At 40.2% G+C, this 18,742-nt stretch overlaps 2 protein-coding genes across 4 annotated transcripts in view; one reads left to right on the top strand and one right to left on the bottom strand.

The window, feature by feature from the left end:
- Fam126b (family with sequence similarity 126 member B) overlaps positions 1-2,696 on the bottom strand; it is a 67,967-nt gene extending 65,271 nt beyond the window's left edge. For 2 of the 3 annotated variants that reach the window (XM_032901168.1, XM_032901171.1), the window contains exon 1: positions 2,614-2,696. The gene's annotated coding sequence lies outside the window, so the exon portion shown is untranslated. Of the gene's footprint in view, positions 1-2,503; positions 2,580-2,613 lie in introns of those variants that run through there. The other variant, XM_032901169.1, reaches the window with a different exon arrangement.
- Positions 2,697-7,052: 4,356 nt separating this feature from the next.
- Ndufb3 (NADH:ubiquinone oxidoreductase subunit B3) lies at positions 7,053-13,145 on the top strand. The gene is made up of 3 exons (XM_032901167.1): positions 7,053-7,070; positions 8,429-8,576; positions 12,843-13,145. Exons 2-3 carry the CDS (start codon positions 8,431-8,433, stop codon positions 12,994-12,996), a joined length of 300 nt encoding a protein of 99 aa, XP_032757058.1. The 5' UTR covers positions 7,053-7,070; positions 8,429-8,430; the 3' UTR covers positions 12,997-13,145.
- Positions 13,146-18,742: the final 5,597 nt, after the last annotated feature.

Genomic DNA, 18,742 nt, shown 5'->3' with positions numbered 1-18,742 from the left:
TGTAAACCACCTTCATAGATTTCTGGGCCAACACTCACTGGAATCCACTATATTACATTTTAGACATTGAGAAATATTCAGTACCTATAGTGAGAAAAGTACATAGTCTACAAAGCTTGCCAATGTAAAAGGAAAATATTCCGGAGGTGGGGAAAAGCAACAAGCAGTGAAACACACACACACAAAATCTGTTGCTCTGGCATTAAAAGAACAACAAAATATTTTTGTTGACAGTTCAACTTGGTTGAGGTTTCTACCCATATTTTATTTAAAAAAAAAAAAGATTAACAGAAAGCAGTTAACTTTACTATGTAGTACTGTTTTTTCTATAATAAAGCTCAGTCAGGCTGAAAATCATTCTAGAACTTAATATACTATGATAAGATGTAAAAGTTGTGTACTAACAGCAATTAAATCTATAGTAGTTATTAAAGACTTTAGGACTGGCTGTGGTGGTGCAGCCTTTAATCCCAGTACTCAGGAGGCAAAAGTGAGTGCATATCTATGAGTTTAAGGCCAGCCCACACTACATAGTGACTGTCTAGACAGAAAGAGAGGAGGAGAGAGGGAAGAGAGATTGATTAAAGGTTGTATTAACAAGCAAAACTTACAAGATCCATTTTGAAACAAGCAAAAATATTTTCTTTACAGTCAGTGTGTCAAATCATTTACAAATATCTTTGACACTGAAATCTTTCAAAAGACAGAATCTTTATGATTTATAAATAATCATCCAAATACTATTAGAAGCCAATTTGGGACTGTTTTTAAACTCTTTGGTAATTCCCTACACAAGTGTTCAGTTTATGGCATTCTACAATGACACCTACTGGCCACTGAAAACCAGCCATTAGTTCTCTAAGACAGCTAGAGTGGGCTGGTTACATAAGAGAAACACAGAGACACACACGCTCTCTCTTAAATCATCCTACCTAAAGGCAAATATCTATTTACAATATGTACACATTGTACTTTTTGTATGTAAAGCACTATAGAATTTCACTTAAAGCAAAAATGTAAGTTTTCTTTGTGACTAAAATACCATTATTCTTGTAAAAAGATAAAAGACAAATAATAAAACACCAATATCATCTAAAATTTATTTAAAGCACTAACAAATACCCCAGTGTACTGGACACGCCAAACAAATACTACTGACCCATTTCTATTCAAATAATATTTTGAGAGAAAAACCCCCAAAAGTCTAACTTTATATGTAAATGTATGTTTATGTTATATATATGTATACATTTTTATGTATAAATCATCAATAGTAGGAAAAAGATTACATCTTGGAAAGTTTTTCTAACTGTAGTTAAATAACAAGCCCAGAAAGACAATACATTTCCTTGACATTACATTTGTCCTCATCTTCTAACTTGACAGCATCTTAGGCAGCTTACACGTTAGTAATTTATAGTGCCACTTTTTAGTTTTCCAGTTTTTAAAGATATTTTTCCAATGAATTAGAAAAGCAAGTGCCCTTCCACAATACGTGCTGACAGAGTTTGTTTTAGAACTGTATTTCGCCATTCAAACCGTGGATTTAAAAGACTAAACAAGATAGTCTTAAACTTGTAAATAAATTTTTATCAACGCCCATGACATTCAGTGAGCTTATTTTTTACGTCTAAGGCATAACTCACAACTAGCTTCTCAGACTTAACAAGGGAAATCACTTAAAAGTTGACACTCCTCTGTTAAAATTTCCACCTTATTTTCACAGCCCTTAAAGTCCAAACATCGGGAGCGAGTTGTCTACTAATTTACTGTTCATTTTCTAATCAGCATTTGCCCTCTTCTATAGATTTAAACGGTTTCCCACTTTTCTGAAGGTTAAAGCCGCAAAGCAAATTCGTGTACTACAAAACACGAATCTGACAACATTCATCTAAAGCTAACGTCGTGTTGTCTCTCAACTCAAGCCCATATTTGGGATAAGCGCTTCGTGACTACTCTTGCCTTCACGCTGTCCTCCTCCTCCAGACCCTACCTCGGTAGAGAAAACACTGGAACCAACAAGGAGAAAGTGTTCAGAAAAACCAAGGTGTTGCAAGCGCTCTTCTTCTACCAGGGTCAGTCGAGTTATTTAGAAAAATAACTGCCAGGGGTTACATAATGTACAGCCACTAATTTCTAGATCTGACCACCAATAAATAAATATCTTTCTTCTTCACCCCGCTCCCCGATCCCAGGAAACGGCCCTAAGAACAACCCCTAGGATTTCACTCAGGTGTCTGCAAAGCCGCGTCCTTTTCTTGCCTGGGGCTTCCTGCAAGAAATTTCTTCAGCCCTCACTACCAATGTGTCTTGCTCCCGCCTCCTTCCCGCCTTAGCCTAAGCCACCGACACCCTAACGCCCTTCCTAGGACCCCGAGTTGCCCCACAACGCTCATCCTCAAGCCACCTCAGCAGTCGCCTTCTCACGACCCTCCCGAGCTTGCTCTCAGCTCTGCAGGGTTTCGGATCCGCCAACATTCCTGCTGCCGCCACCCCACCTCACCTTCGTCAGCTCCCGGCTACCATGTCCGCAGCCGGAGAAGAAAACCCTCTTCACCCCGGGCACCGTGCGTTGTTGCCCTTCCTACCCCGCAAGACAGCACCGCCGCCTACCTGTCACCCCGCAGCCTCAGGCTTCCTACCGCCACCGCCTCCCGCAGCAGCCTGCCAACTGCAGCATAACAACCAGCCTTCTCATTGAGTGGGTCCACGTGCTTAATAACAACCGCTCTCATTGGCTGCGCTATGGCTTTGGCCCGCCTTTCGGTGCACCTCTTACAGATTCCGTCCGAGAGCAAGGAGAACAAGGCTTCATCCTCCTCCTCCTCCTCCGTGCCTCCTACCTTAGTCAAACTCCAGCTGCAAAGAGTAGAAAACAATATCGACCTCCAGGCTTTTTCATGTCATCTCTGTCTTGTCTGGGAGCCTTGCGCTAGTCCCGGAACGTTTACTATCTCCTCCACTTTCCTGTCGTAAGAAACTAGAGGAAACAACGTCCGTTTCCGGTTGCCTCCAGCTGGAAGGTTGAATATTGAGTGTCCTGTGAGGTCAGATTGCTGTCAGGTAATTTAGGGAGTTGGTGGGAGACTTCTGGATAAATCTGGGAAATGCAGAAGTGGAGAGTGTTGAGAGGACGAGCTCAGACCGGGAGGAGATCCGGGACCTAGCTAGGGAGCCCTGCTGCCTAGTACAGCTGGACGAGGGGAGGCGGATGAAGGATACTGTGAGAATTACTGTGGTGGTTAAATCCCAGAGATGTTTTAACACACCGCTGCCAGATGCAATTTACTCCTCGCCTCCTGGCTTTTGGGGTTGTGTTTGAATAGGGTAAAGAAGAACTCTGTCCCGAAAATAGTTAAAACTAGAAGAAATAATTGCAACGGTTGTTTCACAAGCTTGTATTTTAAGTACGAGTTCCCTAATGTAAGTGTTTATGGTACAGTATTTAAGTGAAAAAAGCAAGTCACAAAATCAAGACTATTGCATAGTCCTAGGATTAAAGATTGGATACTAAAGTATAACATTTTATGTGTACATTCTCATTTTTACGGCCATCAGTTTTTAAATGAGGGGAATTTGAGAAACACACTTGAAAGCCCCAGATAAACTGTAAAAGTGTATGTAATGAAGTAAAATCATTCTTCTTCCTTAGGGAAAGCTAGTTAACACTTCCCCACTGCTAGAACGAGCCACTGTTAATGGAGGTTGATCATCACTGAAGTTTTAAGTTCACTTTAAAAAAAAAAAAGATTTATTTATTTTATGTTAGTACACTGTAGCTGTCTTCAGACACACCAGAAGAGGGCATCAGATCCCATTACACATGGTTGTGAGCCACCATGTGGTTGCTGGAATTTGAACTCAGGACCGCTGGAAGAGCAGTCAGTGCTCTTAACTGCTGAGCCATCTCTCCAGCCCATAAGTTCACTTCTGACACAGGCAGATAGCATTTAAAATTTCCACAATTGTGTGTTCATTTGTGGTTGAATATTTCTTTACTGTTCTTAAATGGGCAGTTGTAAAGGTAAAATAGTTGCCTGTCGTTGAGCCCTTAGTGCAGTATAACTCACTCTTTCCATGGTGTGAGGGGAGAACCAGTTTGGTTAGGTTGTCCTCTGACCTCCACATGGGACACACACACACACACACACACACACACACACACACACACACACACACACACAAGACTTTAAATAAATACTTTTTTTAAAAGTAGGAACCCAGCATGACACACAGGCCTGCACTCCTGGCACTTGGGAGATAGAGATAGAAGGACTAAGTCCAGAGGCTTCCTTAGCTGCATGTCAAGCTTGAGATGAAACTGAGCTTTGTGAGACTATCTCGAGAGAATAAACAATATTCTTGTAAGACAGGGGGGGCTCATACCCCGGTGATAATGTGTGCTTCACTTGGAAAAAAGTCTGATAGACATATTCCTTGTCATGCACATTCAGGAATTTCTCTTAAGAGATGATGGCCAAAGAAATGCAATGGACGCCACATATGTAAAATTAAGATTTGTAGTAGACACTAAAAGTAAAAAGAAAATTCATCTAACCCAATTCATCTAACATATTCTTATTTAAAGATACACTCTGAAGCCTGGTGTGGTGGCCTTTAGTCCTAGCACTTGGTGTAGACACAGGTGAATATCTGAGTTCAACACTAGCTTAGTCTACAGAGCAAGTTCCAGAACAGCCAGGGCTACACAGAGAAACCTTGTCTTGAACAAGTATATGTATTTATATACACTACTAATGATTACTCTGCATTTTCATACTGTAGATACTGTTTTGATACTTGTTACTCTCCAGAGAACCTGAATTGGGCTCCTAGCACCCACACCAAATGGCTCACAATTGCCAACTATTTATTACTTCAGCTCCCAGGAATCTAATACCTTCCTTGGCATCCAAGGACAGTCCCATGCAGCATCATACACACACACACACACACCACAAGTAAACTTTTTTAAAGAATTTATTTTGAAATTTAAATTAATTAAAATTCCCAGTTCTTTAGCCACATTTTAAGTGTTAGAAGCTAATAAATGAGATAGCACAGATCCAGAAGAGGAATTGGTGGCCATATATATATTTGAACATCCTTTCTTACCCCCTCCCCCTTTTCATTTTTTGAGACAAAGGTTTCTCTGTCGTTCTGACAGTCCTGGAAGTTGCTCTGTAGACCAGGTTGCCCACCTGCCTCTGCCTCCCCAGTGCTGGGATTAAAGGCATGTGCCATCACTCCCAGTGAATGTTTTTAGGTCATGCCAGTATTTTCAGAACACTTGTGCTCGGTCTCACCACTTGGATTTGAAAATGGAAGGCACACCACAATGTGATCTCTACATTTCTCCATCTTGCAAGATATATTTTGGTTCTTGTTACTGTGAAAGATTAGAAGTACAGAATGACTGAGTGATTTTCTTGCATTTCATAGCTATGAGTTGTTTAGAAAAAGATAAATTTAACTCTTCCATTGAGAAGTTGAGATTTTGTTGTTTATGTCTCTTTTGAAATAACAGTAATTTTTGTTTGGTATTTTGAGATGGGCTCACATGATGTTGCCCATCATCAGCCTTAAACTGTGAGGTCCGAATTGAACCTCTTTCAGGACCTCTTGAATGAGACTCACAGAGGCAGTGATCGATGCAATAGCAAGAGGAGTTTAATTCCAACATGTCAGGGTCCTCCCACTTCAAGGGGAGATGACCCTGAGCAGACTCTGACAGGGAGTTATATACCTTGCAAACAATTGGGACAGAATTCAAACAGTTGGTAACTAGGCAAGGTATTGATGGGGCAAAGTGACCTCCAAGCTGACTCGTGATCAGTGGACCATTCTGGACTCTCCGCGGGGGAGGGGGGGAATGGTTAGGAGTCAAGGGGAGGTTGGTTGGGAGTTACAGGTGGCTTTGTTTGACAGTTTGGTTTGCAGTTGCTCTAGGAACTAACTACTCCCTAGAAGGGAATGGTCTTTGTGCTTGGAGGTTTGCTGTGGAACTTTCCCACTGACCCCAACTCTGGCTCTTTCAAAACTGGTCTGAAGTAACCTACCTGCCTTAGCCCCTCAGGTGGCTGTGACTACATGAATGTGTACCATAGTTCAGCTGAGATTATAATGTTTAAAAGAAAACAAAGATTCCTTAGGAATATGTTTGTTCAACTTTGGAAGTTCCTATAGAAGAATTTTTTCTAAAATATTATAATTAGGTAGATAAAATATATTGGCTTTATTAAAGAAATTTGTGCAAGAGAAATGGGTATAGAGTTTCATGTTTTCCTTCAAAATCTTACATTACAAATTAGTATTTTGAGACAGTAATATTGTAGCTTCAAAGTAGCCTTATACTATGGTAATATTTACACTTTTAATTTTAAAAGCAATTTATTATATCACAGTTTGGCCCACTGGGCATAACTGCCCATGCCTGTAGCCCCACAGTGGAGAGATGGAGTCAGGAGGCTCAGAAGCTGAAGGCCAACCTTCCGTGCATATCAAATTGAAGGTCAGCCTCCTCTACTGAGGCTGGGGGACTCTGTTATAGATACTCAATCAGGGTTAATATCCTAGCGTTTACATTTGCTCAAATAGAGGTTGGTTTTGTAAACTCTATAAAACATTTTTTAAAGTTCGTTTTTAACATGCCATGACCATGTGAAAGCATTACATTCTAAATTCGTGCTAGTAGCCTTTATTTGGTAATAATGAGTCTCAAAAATCTTTCTCAAATCTGAAACAGTCGTTTTTTTCCCCTTTATATTATTCCTTTTTTGTTTGTTTTTGAGACACGGTGACAGTATTGCCTGGCCTGTTCCCAACTTGGGCTCTTAGAATCCAACAATGTCTTTGTACATCAGCCTCTCTAGTGTCTGGGGAAAGAAGTATACACATAGCCAGGCAGTTGGTGGCTCACATCTTTAATTCCAGCACTTGGGAAGCAGAGGAAGATGGGTCTCTGTGCTTTCAAGGCCAGCCTGACCTGCAAGTTCCAGCACAGGGAAAACTACTTTACTGATGTCACCAAATAATAATAAAGTAATGGATGAAGTGTTTCATTCAAAGCTGTGAGTGTTGTAGTTTCTTTTATTTTTTTTTTTTTCGGAGCTGGGGACCGAACCCAGGGCCTTGCGCTTCCTAGGCAAGCGCTCTACCACTGAGCTAAATCCCCAACCCCGAGTGTTGTAGTTTTAACTTGTAGATAATAGCTATATTTTAATTTTTTAAATATGGAGATCTTTAACATAATGTTCTGTGATTACCCTTTTTTGGGGGAGAAGTGGAGGGCAGTGTTTGTTACAGGGTTTTCTCTGTAACAGAGCCCTGGAACTCTATTTGTAGACCAGGCTGGCCAAGAACTCACAGATTCACCTGCCTCTGCCCCTCAACCACTGGAGTTAAAGGCATGTACCACTATATCCAGCTGATTTCTTAACATTTTTATAAATTTTAAATTTTGGTTAATTCATTAGTTACTGTGTTCATTTTTTCTCATATCCTAGTATTACTGTTTAATGAAATAAACATTTCATATACTGTTTTCAGCATATCCTAATACATCTTAATTTTTTTTCTGTTTTGTAAAATCCCATTTTGAAAAATCCTGTCCTACTATTGAACTTCTATTATTAAATGGAAATATAATGGTAGAATTTTGGGGGGGGGTTGATTTTATTTCTGGAGAGCAATGATTGTAGAAATCCAACTGCTACCCTTATATGAATAATAATTCAGCACTATTCATACCCTTGAATTTTAAATTCATACCAACTTAGATGAGGACTAAGATAAAGTTTATTTTTACACTAGCAAAACAAACCTTAAAACAACCACTGACATAGTCTATTTGCAAAGATAATTTATTGATTAAAAGGCTAGGTAAGATGAGTCTATTTTAGTTATTTAGTATATTTAGATTTTTATCAGTAAAATCTTGCTGAAAACATCCCTCCCATCCTCAGTTTTACCCCTTTTTTCCACAAAACCTAAAATATTATCTGGTACTTTATAGAAAATATTCGTGTACTCTTGTATATCTAAAAGGATTAATATGTATTTTTGAAGAACTAGCTAGAGAAAGATAACAAAAGAGCATGCACTCTTCTGCATGCTCTTGCAGTAAGACTAAAGAGAAAACCATTATCTAGGCATTAGGAGAGACTTCTGAAGTTAAAGCACAGGTTAAAGAACTAATTATGCTGTTCATTAACTGTCTTCTTCCTCCAGAAGTTACTGCTTGGAGTCTCATTGCCTTCATCTATCTTTTACTTTTATAAACTTTTTGTAAAGTTCTTTCTTTTTGTAAAAGCTTTCTACTCAGGTTTTCAAGAATGTATCTCTTTCAAAACATTTCATTTGAAACATAGACATCAAACTTGGCTCTTGGGTGTCTATAGTCTCCCTCCCTCCGTTCCTCTTCCTGTAGACATGGCTGCTGGACATGGTCACGAACACGGACATGGTCATGGTAAAATGGAACTTCCAGATTACAGACAGTGGAAAATTGAAGGGACGCCATTAGAAGCAATGCAGAAGAAGCTTGCCGCACGAGGGCTGAGGGATCCATGGGCTCGGTAAGATGAGTCTAGAAATGTCTTCTCCTTTTGAGATGACTTTTTTTTTTTATTTGTGTACTGGGGCAGGAGGGTAGGTATGTATCTGCCAGAGTACACGTGTGAAGATAGAGAGGACTCAAGGGAGTCCAGGGCTATCATGTGGTCCCGTCGCCAGACCTGGCAGCCAGTACCTTTACTTACTGAGTCTTCTCGCTGGTCGGAACCTAGTTAGTTATGAATATAGAGAGTCAGTATCCATGCTCTCTCCACCTGTATCGTGAAAAGTTGCTTCTCAGTTTCCCTGGTGTTTTCCTTACCAAAGCTTTCTGTATTAGACTCCTGGGGGATATGCCTTTTGTCCCAGCTTTTCACTCAATGATGACGTTTTGCCCAGGCAAGGGGAGCTGAGTTTTCTTGTTTCTTGGGTTTGTTTTTTAAGTGCCAGGGGATGAAATCCATTCTAGAAAGCCTGTCTTCTGTAGCCTTTTTACTTTTTACACACGTTGCATCTGTGATATAAATCCTACATTTTGTTTACCACGGTAGCCATTCAAATTATTTCCAGCTTTTGGGTTTTATTATGAGTAAAGTTGCTACAACCATTCATAAGTCTCTATGGATATATATTTTCATTTCTCTTGGCTAAATACTTAAGAGTGGGATTTCTGACCAAGCAGTGGTGATACATGACTTTAGTCTCAGCACTTGGGAGGCAGAGGCAGGTGAATCTCTGTAAGTTGAGGCCAGCCTGGTCTACAAAGTGAGTCCTAGGAAAGCCAGGGCTACACAGAGAAAACTTGTCTTTAAAAGGGGGGATTTTTTTCATTATATGATAAATCTGGGGTCTTTTTATAAGAACTGCCAACCATTCTAAAGAGGTAGTGTTATTACCTATTTCCACCAGCAGTGAATGGGAATTTCAGTTGTTTAGTGGTCTCATCAGTACTTAGTGTTTTCAGTCTTTTAACGTTAGCCATTCTAACACCAAACGTGGTTGTGCACACCTGTACTCCCAGCCACTGAAAGGTGGAAGTTGGAGGATTAGAATTACAAAGCTATCCTCAGCTATGTATCAGACTGGTGGCCACTGCGGGCTACATAACAGCTAATCTCAAAAACTAAGGAAGGGGTTGGGGATTTAGCTCAGTGGTAGAGCTTGCCTAGGAGCGCAAGGCCCCTGGGTTCGATCCCCAGCTCGAAAAAAGAACCAAAAAAAAAAAAAAAAAAAAAAAAAAAACTAAGGAAGATGAAGCCCTTCTCGTAAATATGGCAGCCAAGCGTTGGCATGGCTTCCCTCCCCTGCCGAACACTAGTGCTTGTGTTAGTCATCCTGTGTGGACGGACATCTGTGAGTTGTTTGCTCGGCTGTTTTTGGTGCAGTGTACCCTCAGGACTTTTGACTCTTGTTCTGAGCTTTAATAATTCTTTATATATTTTGAAAGTAAGCCCTTTACCATATATAATGTTGATGTTCTTTCCTATGTTGTGTTTAACCTGCCTTTTCATCCTCTTAATGTTTTTAATTTCAATAAATTTCCAATTAAGTATTTTTGTCACTATTACTTTTGTATCTCATCTAGAATTTTTATCCTATATTTTCTAGAAGCCTTTTCTTTTTATTCTTTTTGAGACAGTTATGTGTCTAACCCAAGCCAGGCCTAGACTCAGAATCTTCCTGTTTTAGCCTCCTAAGTCCTGGGTTTGCAGACATCCATTACCTTACAGTTTTCTTTTTTTTTTTTTTTTCCTTTTTTTTCGGAGCTGGGGACCGAACCTAGGGCCTTGCGCCTGCTAGGCAAGCGCTCTACCACTGAGCTAAATCCCCAACCCCTACCTTATGGTTTTCTTAAATTGAGGTATGATTATTCATTTTGAGTTAATTTTTCTATTTACAAAAAAGTATTTATTTTATAATATGGGTATTTTGCCTGCATGTGCATTTGTGCACCACATATGTGCATCTGGTGCTTGCAGTGATCAGAAGGTGTTGGATCCTCTGAGACAGTTACAAACAGTTGTTGACCCTCCTGTGGCTGCTGTGAATCTAACCTGGGCGTTCTGGTTAGAGCTCTTAGCTACTGAGATCTCTCCAGTGCCTTGAGTTAGTCTTTGTGTCCTTTGAAGAAAGAAGGAAGGCAAATATTATAGGTGGACATCAGGGCCATTTATTAAAAGATTATTCCCCACTGAATTACTTTGGTAAATACATCAAAAATCAATAGACCATCTCTGTGTGGTCTGTTTCTGGACTCTGTTCAATGTCTACACTTAGGTCCAGTGCCACAGTCTTTAACAGGGAGGTATAAGGTCTTCGGTTACCTTTCATTGGTTTAGCTCTTCTGAACCCTTTTTATTTGCCTATAAATTCTAGTATGTGCTCATCAGTTTCTACAAATGGCTGACTTGGCTTTTAACTGGGCTCTCATTCACTATTTTACAAAACGCGTAACGTGACTCTTCCTGCTTATACTGAACTCACATGAGTTTGCAGATGATTTAGCCCTTTTACATAGTGACCTTTTTAGCACACAAGTGACTTACAACTTTTTGAAATTTTAAACAGTATTTTCTTGCTTCTCTTGAGCATTTTGCTGAATTTATATTTGTGGTACTATTGTAAGTGGTATTTTAAATCTCATTTTCTAGCTGTGTCATTGACAATTAATTTTCATATAATGATTTTATATCCCATCGATTATTTAGCTAAACTTTTATTCTAGCTAAATTACTGCTCTAGTAAGTTTTTATTTATATCCCTTAAATCTCCATTTGTATAATGGCCGTTCTGTCGCAGAGATGGCGTTACGTGGTCAGTCTGTAAAGGTTTGACTTTTCCCTGGTGGGTTACAATGGAGTCTCACTCAATGGCTCAGGCTGACCCTAAACAGTGACCTGTGCCTTTCAGCGCTGAGTACTGGGCTGTAGGTGTGTGCTGTGGCTCCCAATGTGTCCTCTCTTTTAAAATCCGTCCTGCCAGACTGTCCCAGCTTGTTAATTCCTGGGCACAGCGCACTCTTACCTGAGTCTCCTGAGTAGGCAGACTGGAGAGACTCTGGAACATACCTTGCTTTTTATTATTGTTGGTTGATAGATTTTTATGCATTTCTTCGTGATATGTCATTTTTGTTTGTACATTACTGGTTTTAATTTTCTAAAATTTTGTTAGGAATATGCAACAGGTCTGGTGTGGTGGCACACGCCTTTAATCCCAGCACTTGGGAGGCAGAGATAGGTGGATGTCTGAGTTCAAGGTCAGCCTGGCCTACAGAGCAGGTTCCAGAGTTCAGTGAGTTCCAGAGTTCCACAACCTGAGCTACCCCTGACATCTTTGTGTGGTTTTGGCATCTAAGCACTTTAGTTTGTTTCCATATTTTCTAGTGACACAGGGTTTGGTGTTGTCGTTTGGTTGGTTGTTTTGTTTTGTTTTTGTTTTTGTTTTGCTTTGTTTTTTAAGGTTTTTGGTCCCCTATAAAGCGATTTTTTTCTCACTAATTTAGACTATATATGCAAGAATACACACCTCCCTCTAGCTGTCAGCTCCCCCTCCCCCACCTCTCTCTGTTCAGCATACACAGAAGACTATACCAGAGCAGGAACTCAATCTTGTGAAGCACAGGCAAGGGAAGGCTGTGAGCCTCTTGCAGAGCAGCAGTAATGTCAGGTGTGTGCCCTTATGTGCCGAAGCACTGGGCATTTTAATATTTACCACAATGTGTAAGGTAGATAGATAGCAGTCAACTTTGAGCAGGAGGACTACTTGATATTTTGTATGTGAGACTTGGTCACATATTTTTAATTATCCTATGCAAAGAAATATTTCTACTACAACCTACGTTATTAAATAATGTTGCTTTGAACCAGATGTGCCTATAGTCTTGCAGTTCAGGAGGCTGAAGCAGGAGGATTGCTACAACTCAGAGACTAGCCTAACCTATACAGTGAGACTCTGCTTCAACAACACAGAGAAAAGAGTGTTCCCAGCACAGTGGCTCATGTGTTTAACCCCAGCACTTGGGATACAGAGACAAGATCACTGTGAGGCCAGCCTGCTCTACATTGCGAGTTCCAGGACAGCCAGGGCTATATAGCAAGACTATATTTCAAAAACAAAACAAAAGGAAACAAAACCCCACCAAAAAAAAAAAAAAAAAAAATCACAACCAAGCAAAAAAGAAATGCCACTAATGTAACATGTAAGTATTTAAGGAAGAAGAAAATCAGATGTATTTGGCTGGATGAATGAATGTGTATGTGGTTATAATGTTTCTTATCTTTTTCTTTTAGCAATGAGGCTTGGAGATACATGGGCGGCTTTGCAGACAATATCACCTTCACGAGCGTAATGTTAAAAGGATTCAAATGGGGGTTTGCTGCCTTTGTGGTAGCTTTAGGGGCCGAATATTTCCTGACTTCCCATGAGGATAAGAAGCGTCACTGAAGAGAGCACCTTGTGACATCTTTCATGAAAATAAGATTCTCTTATGGTAGCATCCTTGGCTGTATATCTGTCCTTGAAAGAATATTAGTATGGTTTAATAAAGCAAGAAAAACTGTGGGTTTTTTGTAACTATTAAATAAAATTAAAAAGAAAAACTTAATGTATGTACCCGTAACCTCAGCACTTGGAAAGCTGAGGAGGAAGGATCATGAGTTCAAGGCTAGCTTAAGCTATATATAGTAAGACTGTCCATAAATGTATGTGTATACACACGTATATTGGACTGTTTTTTGGAATGATGGGTATCAGAGATACCAGCAGTGGTGTGTTCTGCATATAGCAGGCAGCTACAAAATTTAACAACACAAATGATGTGTTCTAAGAGGGTTTTTTTTTTTTAAAGACCCAGCGAGTCCAGTTAGTAGTGTCGATAAGTGCGTAGGTGTGAAGCTGTCCGCTGGAGCTTAGACAGCTTACCAGCAGCCACACTCCAAAGGAAAACTTGACTCCCTCCTCCAGTAGACACTGGTTGCCAATACTTCTTGGCTACAGTTTGAGCCTCACAAGCCTCTACACTATCTGTGGTGGAATGTTGGTTGGCTAAATCTTATGCAGGTAACCACTGTGCAACAGCCACGTCACATCCAGAGGACAGCATTTTGTAGCCGCCTTTCTTGTCCTGTTCCTACATTCTTTTTGTTCCCTCATGCATGATACTCCCTGAGCTGTTTGTGTCTACCTGTCATCTGTTCATGGAGTGTTTGATACAGATGCCCCATTCAGGGCTGAGCACTCAAGTTATTTAATCTCAGCATTTTGACCAATCAGTCTTTATATTGATTGCTGCTGGCCACAAAAAAAAAAAAAGAGTTGAGAGTAATGATAATTTACGAGTACAAGTGTAAATATATAAAAGGCAGTTTGACAAAGTGACTGTGACCATTTAACAAAACAATGGTAGTAAGTTCCCTCCCTGGGGCCTATGACCTCCTGAGTCATGGACTTGACCTCATATCCAAACAGAAATTGTTGCTTACCCCGGGATAGCCCTGCCTCTATTACAGCAGTGCCACATCCTGCTTGGGAGATCCATGTTCCACAGTGCAGGGCCAGTGCTGGGTAAGACCACTGCTGTCTTTTCTGCCTCTAGGTTTTTGAATTGGAGTTGGTCTTGTTATTTAGAGGAAGATCCTGTCATCCATTTCCTTGTGACTCAAATGTGTCATGTTCATTTTCTTTATCCTGTTTCTTCTCTGAATCCTCACTGGGCAGGGGGTTAGGGGTGGGGAGACTTGTTCACTCCGGCTGTTTCCTACTAAGGAACTAATCCCATTTGTAGTCTCTGCCCTCATGTTGCCAACATGAAAACCTTGACACTTTTTAATGAACCGGACATTCCCCCATGTTAAATCTTTAAGATACCAGTTAAGATTAAGAGGCAAGAGAGATGGCTCAACAGTTAAAATCATTGGGTGTTCTTCCAGAGGACCAGGGTTTGATTCCCAGTATCCACATGTTTGTCATCAACAACCTTCTGTAACTCCAGTTCCAGAAAGTCCAACATCCTCTTCTGGCTTCCATGGGCACCAGGTGAGCATGTGGTACGCAGACATACAAGTAAGCAAAACAGCCAAACATAAAAAAAATTTTTTTAATTAAAAAAAAGTTTAAAAGTTCATTGAGAAGATATATCCTTTCCTTGAGTAGCCAAGCTAAAGTCAGAATGAGCAATTTTAAATAAGGCAGAAGAATGTCTAATAAAACTCAAGTGGTAAAATGAGATCAATAGAAGCTGCAGTTTCTAATGAGCACAATCAGGTTGTTGGTGAGGGCTGTCATCTTTCTGAGGGGTGGGGGGTGGGTAGTCACTGGAACTTATACCATTCATGATGTGCAGGCCATTAGGAGATTAACCATCTCTACATGCCATCAGAGTGGAATTAAGTGTCACCATATTTTAGGAAGACACAAACATTTAGCCCACTGCATATTAATTAGAATAACTAACAGCAATGATTATTTCAAAAACAAAAACAGCTTTTGTCTTTCAAGTCCTTGATTCTATAATGTTTGGTCTTGATCAACTGGCCAGCAAGGCCTCAGGATCTGGTCTGTCCCTGGCCTACTTTAAACATTTAATAAGATACATTTATTGACTTGATATTCTAATTATCAAAATAATTTATGATGGGTTGATTTTGTTAATTGTATCCCTGATAAAAGGCACTCATAACACAGTCTATATTTGCATTGTATTATCTGTTAAATGAATGAGTCATTTTACATGATGAACATATAACAATTCGAGGTTAAGTCATGAGCTTATTTTACTGAATGAAAATGTGTAATGTCTAAATTGATAAATTTAAAAAATTACATTAAAGGAAAAAACTGCCAAGAATACAGGGAAAGAAACAAAACACTGGGGCCCCTTAGAAATAAGATAATTAGTTCATTAATAATTACATTATGACTATGTGGCTCAAAGTTAGTTGATTGAGACAAGGATTCACTATGTAGTCCAGCCTCATCTCAGACTCACAGAGATCTACCTGCTTCTGCCTCCCCTGTGCTGGAATTGGTCCAAAGTTTAAAACATGCCAATTAAGATAAATTTTGAACTGGGGCAATGATTCAGTTGCTAAAGTGCTTGTTGCACAAGCATTGAGAACCTGAATTTGAATCTCCAGCACCAGAAAAAACAGGCATGGTGGTGTATGATTGTTACCCCAGCCCTGAGGGAGAAGGGGACAGATGGATTCTGGGGTCTTGCTGGCTAGCCAGTCACAACCAAACAGTAAGCTCTAGGTTCAGTGAAAGACGCTGTCTCACGAAAAAAATAAGGTAAAGCAATAGCGGAAGACAATATTTGTTCCCCATAGCATAGGTGCATGCATCATGGTGTGCATGCATCATTGTGCGCGCGCGCGCGTGCGTGCGTGCGCACGCACACACACACACACACACACACACACACACACACACACACACACGGACAAGTTGCTTTGAGCACAGTACTGTGTGCCTATAGATCTACCTACCTGAGAGGCTGAAGCAGGTAGCTAGCAAGCTGGAAGCCAGCCTTGCTAACGTGCTGAGATACTATCTTAGAAAAAAGAAAGGAAGAAAGGAAGAGGGAAGAAATAAAAAATGGAAAAACGTACTAGTGCCTATATAATCTTAAATACCTATACAGAGCTTCAAAATAGCTGAAGCCAAATAAACAGAACCATAGCTGGGACGTGTAACACTCCCTTTGCAGTAATTGATAGAAGCAGCAAACAAGGCTGCAGAAGTCTTGAGCAGCACTACCACCAAGCTTGATGCAGTATTTATAGAACTCTGGAACAAAAGCAGAGCACAAACTCCAAGCAGGAGTATTACCATAACATTATATTTTGGGCCATGAAATTGGGCTCAGCAGAGTTAAAATGATTGGAGTCACAACTCTCAAAAAGAAATCACACACTATATCCTCAAACTGCATAGAAATTAGAATTGGCCTCTGAAAATTCTCCATTATTTGGAAATTGGCAGCCAAATTGCAAAAAAAAAAAAAAAAAAAGCTGTTTTAGTTAGCTTCTTTGTTGTAGTGGTAAGACACTGACCAAAGGCAATTTGAGCAGGAAAGGGTTTATTTCATCTTGTTTATTTTATCTTATCCCATCACTGAGGGAAGAAACATGGCTTACTGGCTTGCTGCTCTCCATAGCTTGCATGCTGTGCACTCTAGGACCACATGCCCAGGGTGGCACCATCCACAGTGAATTGGCCTCATATCAGTCACCAACCAAGAAAAGGTACCACAGGTCCACAGCTAAAGGCCAATCTGATAAGAATAAATCTCTTTAACCCTCCCTAGTTTATGTCAGGTTGTCAAATCTAACCAGCTCAGAAGTCTAGAGAACGTGGAAAATAACGAAAGAAGAAAAATAAGATCATCAATACCGACAATTTAAGATCTGCAGATAAGACTGATGCTTAGGGGTGGGCAAGGAGGAGGTACAAATGAAAAATAAATGGATGGATGGATGCAGAAAGGAGAGGAATTTGCTAGAAGTCCTAAAGAGTTAAAATATAAAGACATTTTATACACATCTTTAAGCCAATAAATGTGGTAGTTTGGGTGACTGACACTGCTTTCTTTTTTTTTTTTTTTTTTTTTTTTTCTTCTTTTCGGAGCTGGGGACCGAACCCAGGGCCTTGCGCTTGCTAGGCAAGTGCTCTACCGCTGAGCTAAATCCCCAACCCCACTGACACTGCTTTCTTTGTTCATCTTGTTCTGTTATATTTAAGGTCTTATACTTTTGGCCATCTTTCTGCCTCAGCCTCCTGAGTCCTGGGATTACAGGAGGATGCCACCATGTGCAGGAATATTGTCTTTTCATAAGACAGATTGCCAGGCCGGGGTTGTAGCTGAGTGTCTGTCATGTGCAAGACCCTAAGACCAATTTTCAGCATCACTTAAAAAACAAAACTGCAAAAGATCATGCAAGGAGATAACTGAAATGGCTTTGTACCTATTGCAAATGTTTGCATTTTGGGGTAACTGTACAATCTCCTGCTGCGTTAGGTAGAAGAACATGAAGTGAAGTGCCCAGAGCACTGAAAGTAAAAATGACAGCAGTTTTGCCCTCCTGATTTCTGGCTTCATTTTGTCTACAATAATTTCTGCTGAAAGTAAAGAATGCAATTTCTCTTCTGTTTGCTGAATTTGCAGATCATGACTTGAACTCTCTAGTAGCTACAAAGTACACCAACTCCTGTTGTCTTCCATGTTGCCAATACTTAACTAGTATTCACCTCGTGTGACTTTTGTTTTTCAAAAATGACCAAAGTACAATCAGATAATGCTAGTTACATAAGCCTAGACTCATAAATAGGCATGAAGTATCATAATATATAATAGAGCTTGTATGGGACAAGTCCACAGTAACAAGACCCAAAGTGACTTGACTAGTAAGTTTGAAGTTAGATTTTGAATGCAGGTCTGATTTGAGAGCCCATATGTCTTAGTTAGAGCCTCTATTGCTGTGATAAAACACCATGGCCAATAAGCAAGTTGAGGAAGAAAGGGTTTATTTGGCTTACACTTCCAGATCATAGTTCATCGTTGGAGGAAGTCAGGACAGGAACTCAAGCAGAGAAGGAACCTGGAGGCAGGAGCTGATGCAGAGGCGATGGAGGGTGCTGCTTACTGGCTTGCTCCTCATGGCTTGTTCAGCCTGCCCTCCTTGATCACTCATTGAGTAAATGCCTTACAGCTGGATCTCATGGAGGCATTTCCTCAACTGAGGCTCCTATCTATGTGATGACTCTAGGCTGTGTCAAGTTGACACACACAAACCAGCCGGTAACCATAGAAACACTATGTTACATTGTGTATCATGATGTACAGGACAAGCAAGACCATGCACTGAACTAAAGGAGAACGTATTTAAACTTCTAACTATACTTATTTTCGTGTTTATTGCTGATAAATTAAACCTGGCTGATTTTTCTTTATAGTACTGGGGATTAAGCCCTTAGCCTCATTCTCTCTTTTATTATACAGTAGAGCCTCACCAAGTTGTCTCAGCTGACCTTGAATCCTTCTGTGACCTGGGCTGCTCATGAATTTATAGTTCTCTGCCTCAGTCTTCCAAGTACCTTGGATGATGCCTCTCTGCCACCAGACTTGAGGTTTAATGAATAACCTCAAAATGATGTTTTCCCCCCTCACAAAAGTGGATATCGAGTGATTACA

Source organism: Rattus rattus, chromosome 4, assembly GCF_011064425.1.
Source record: "Rattus rattus isolate New Zealand chromosome 4, Rrattus_CSIRO_v1, whole genome shotgun sequence".
Taxonomy (NCBI): domain Eukaryota; kingdom Metazoa; phylum Chordata; class Mammalia; order Rodentia; family Muridae; genus Rattus; species Rattus rattus.
This window is presented reverse-complemented; position numbering and strand designations above follow the sequence as displayed.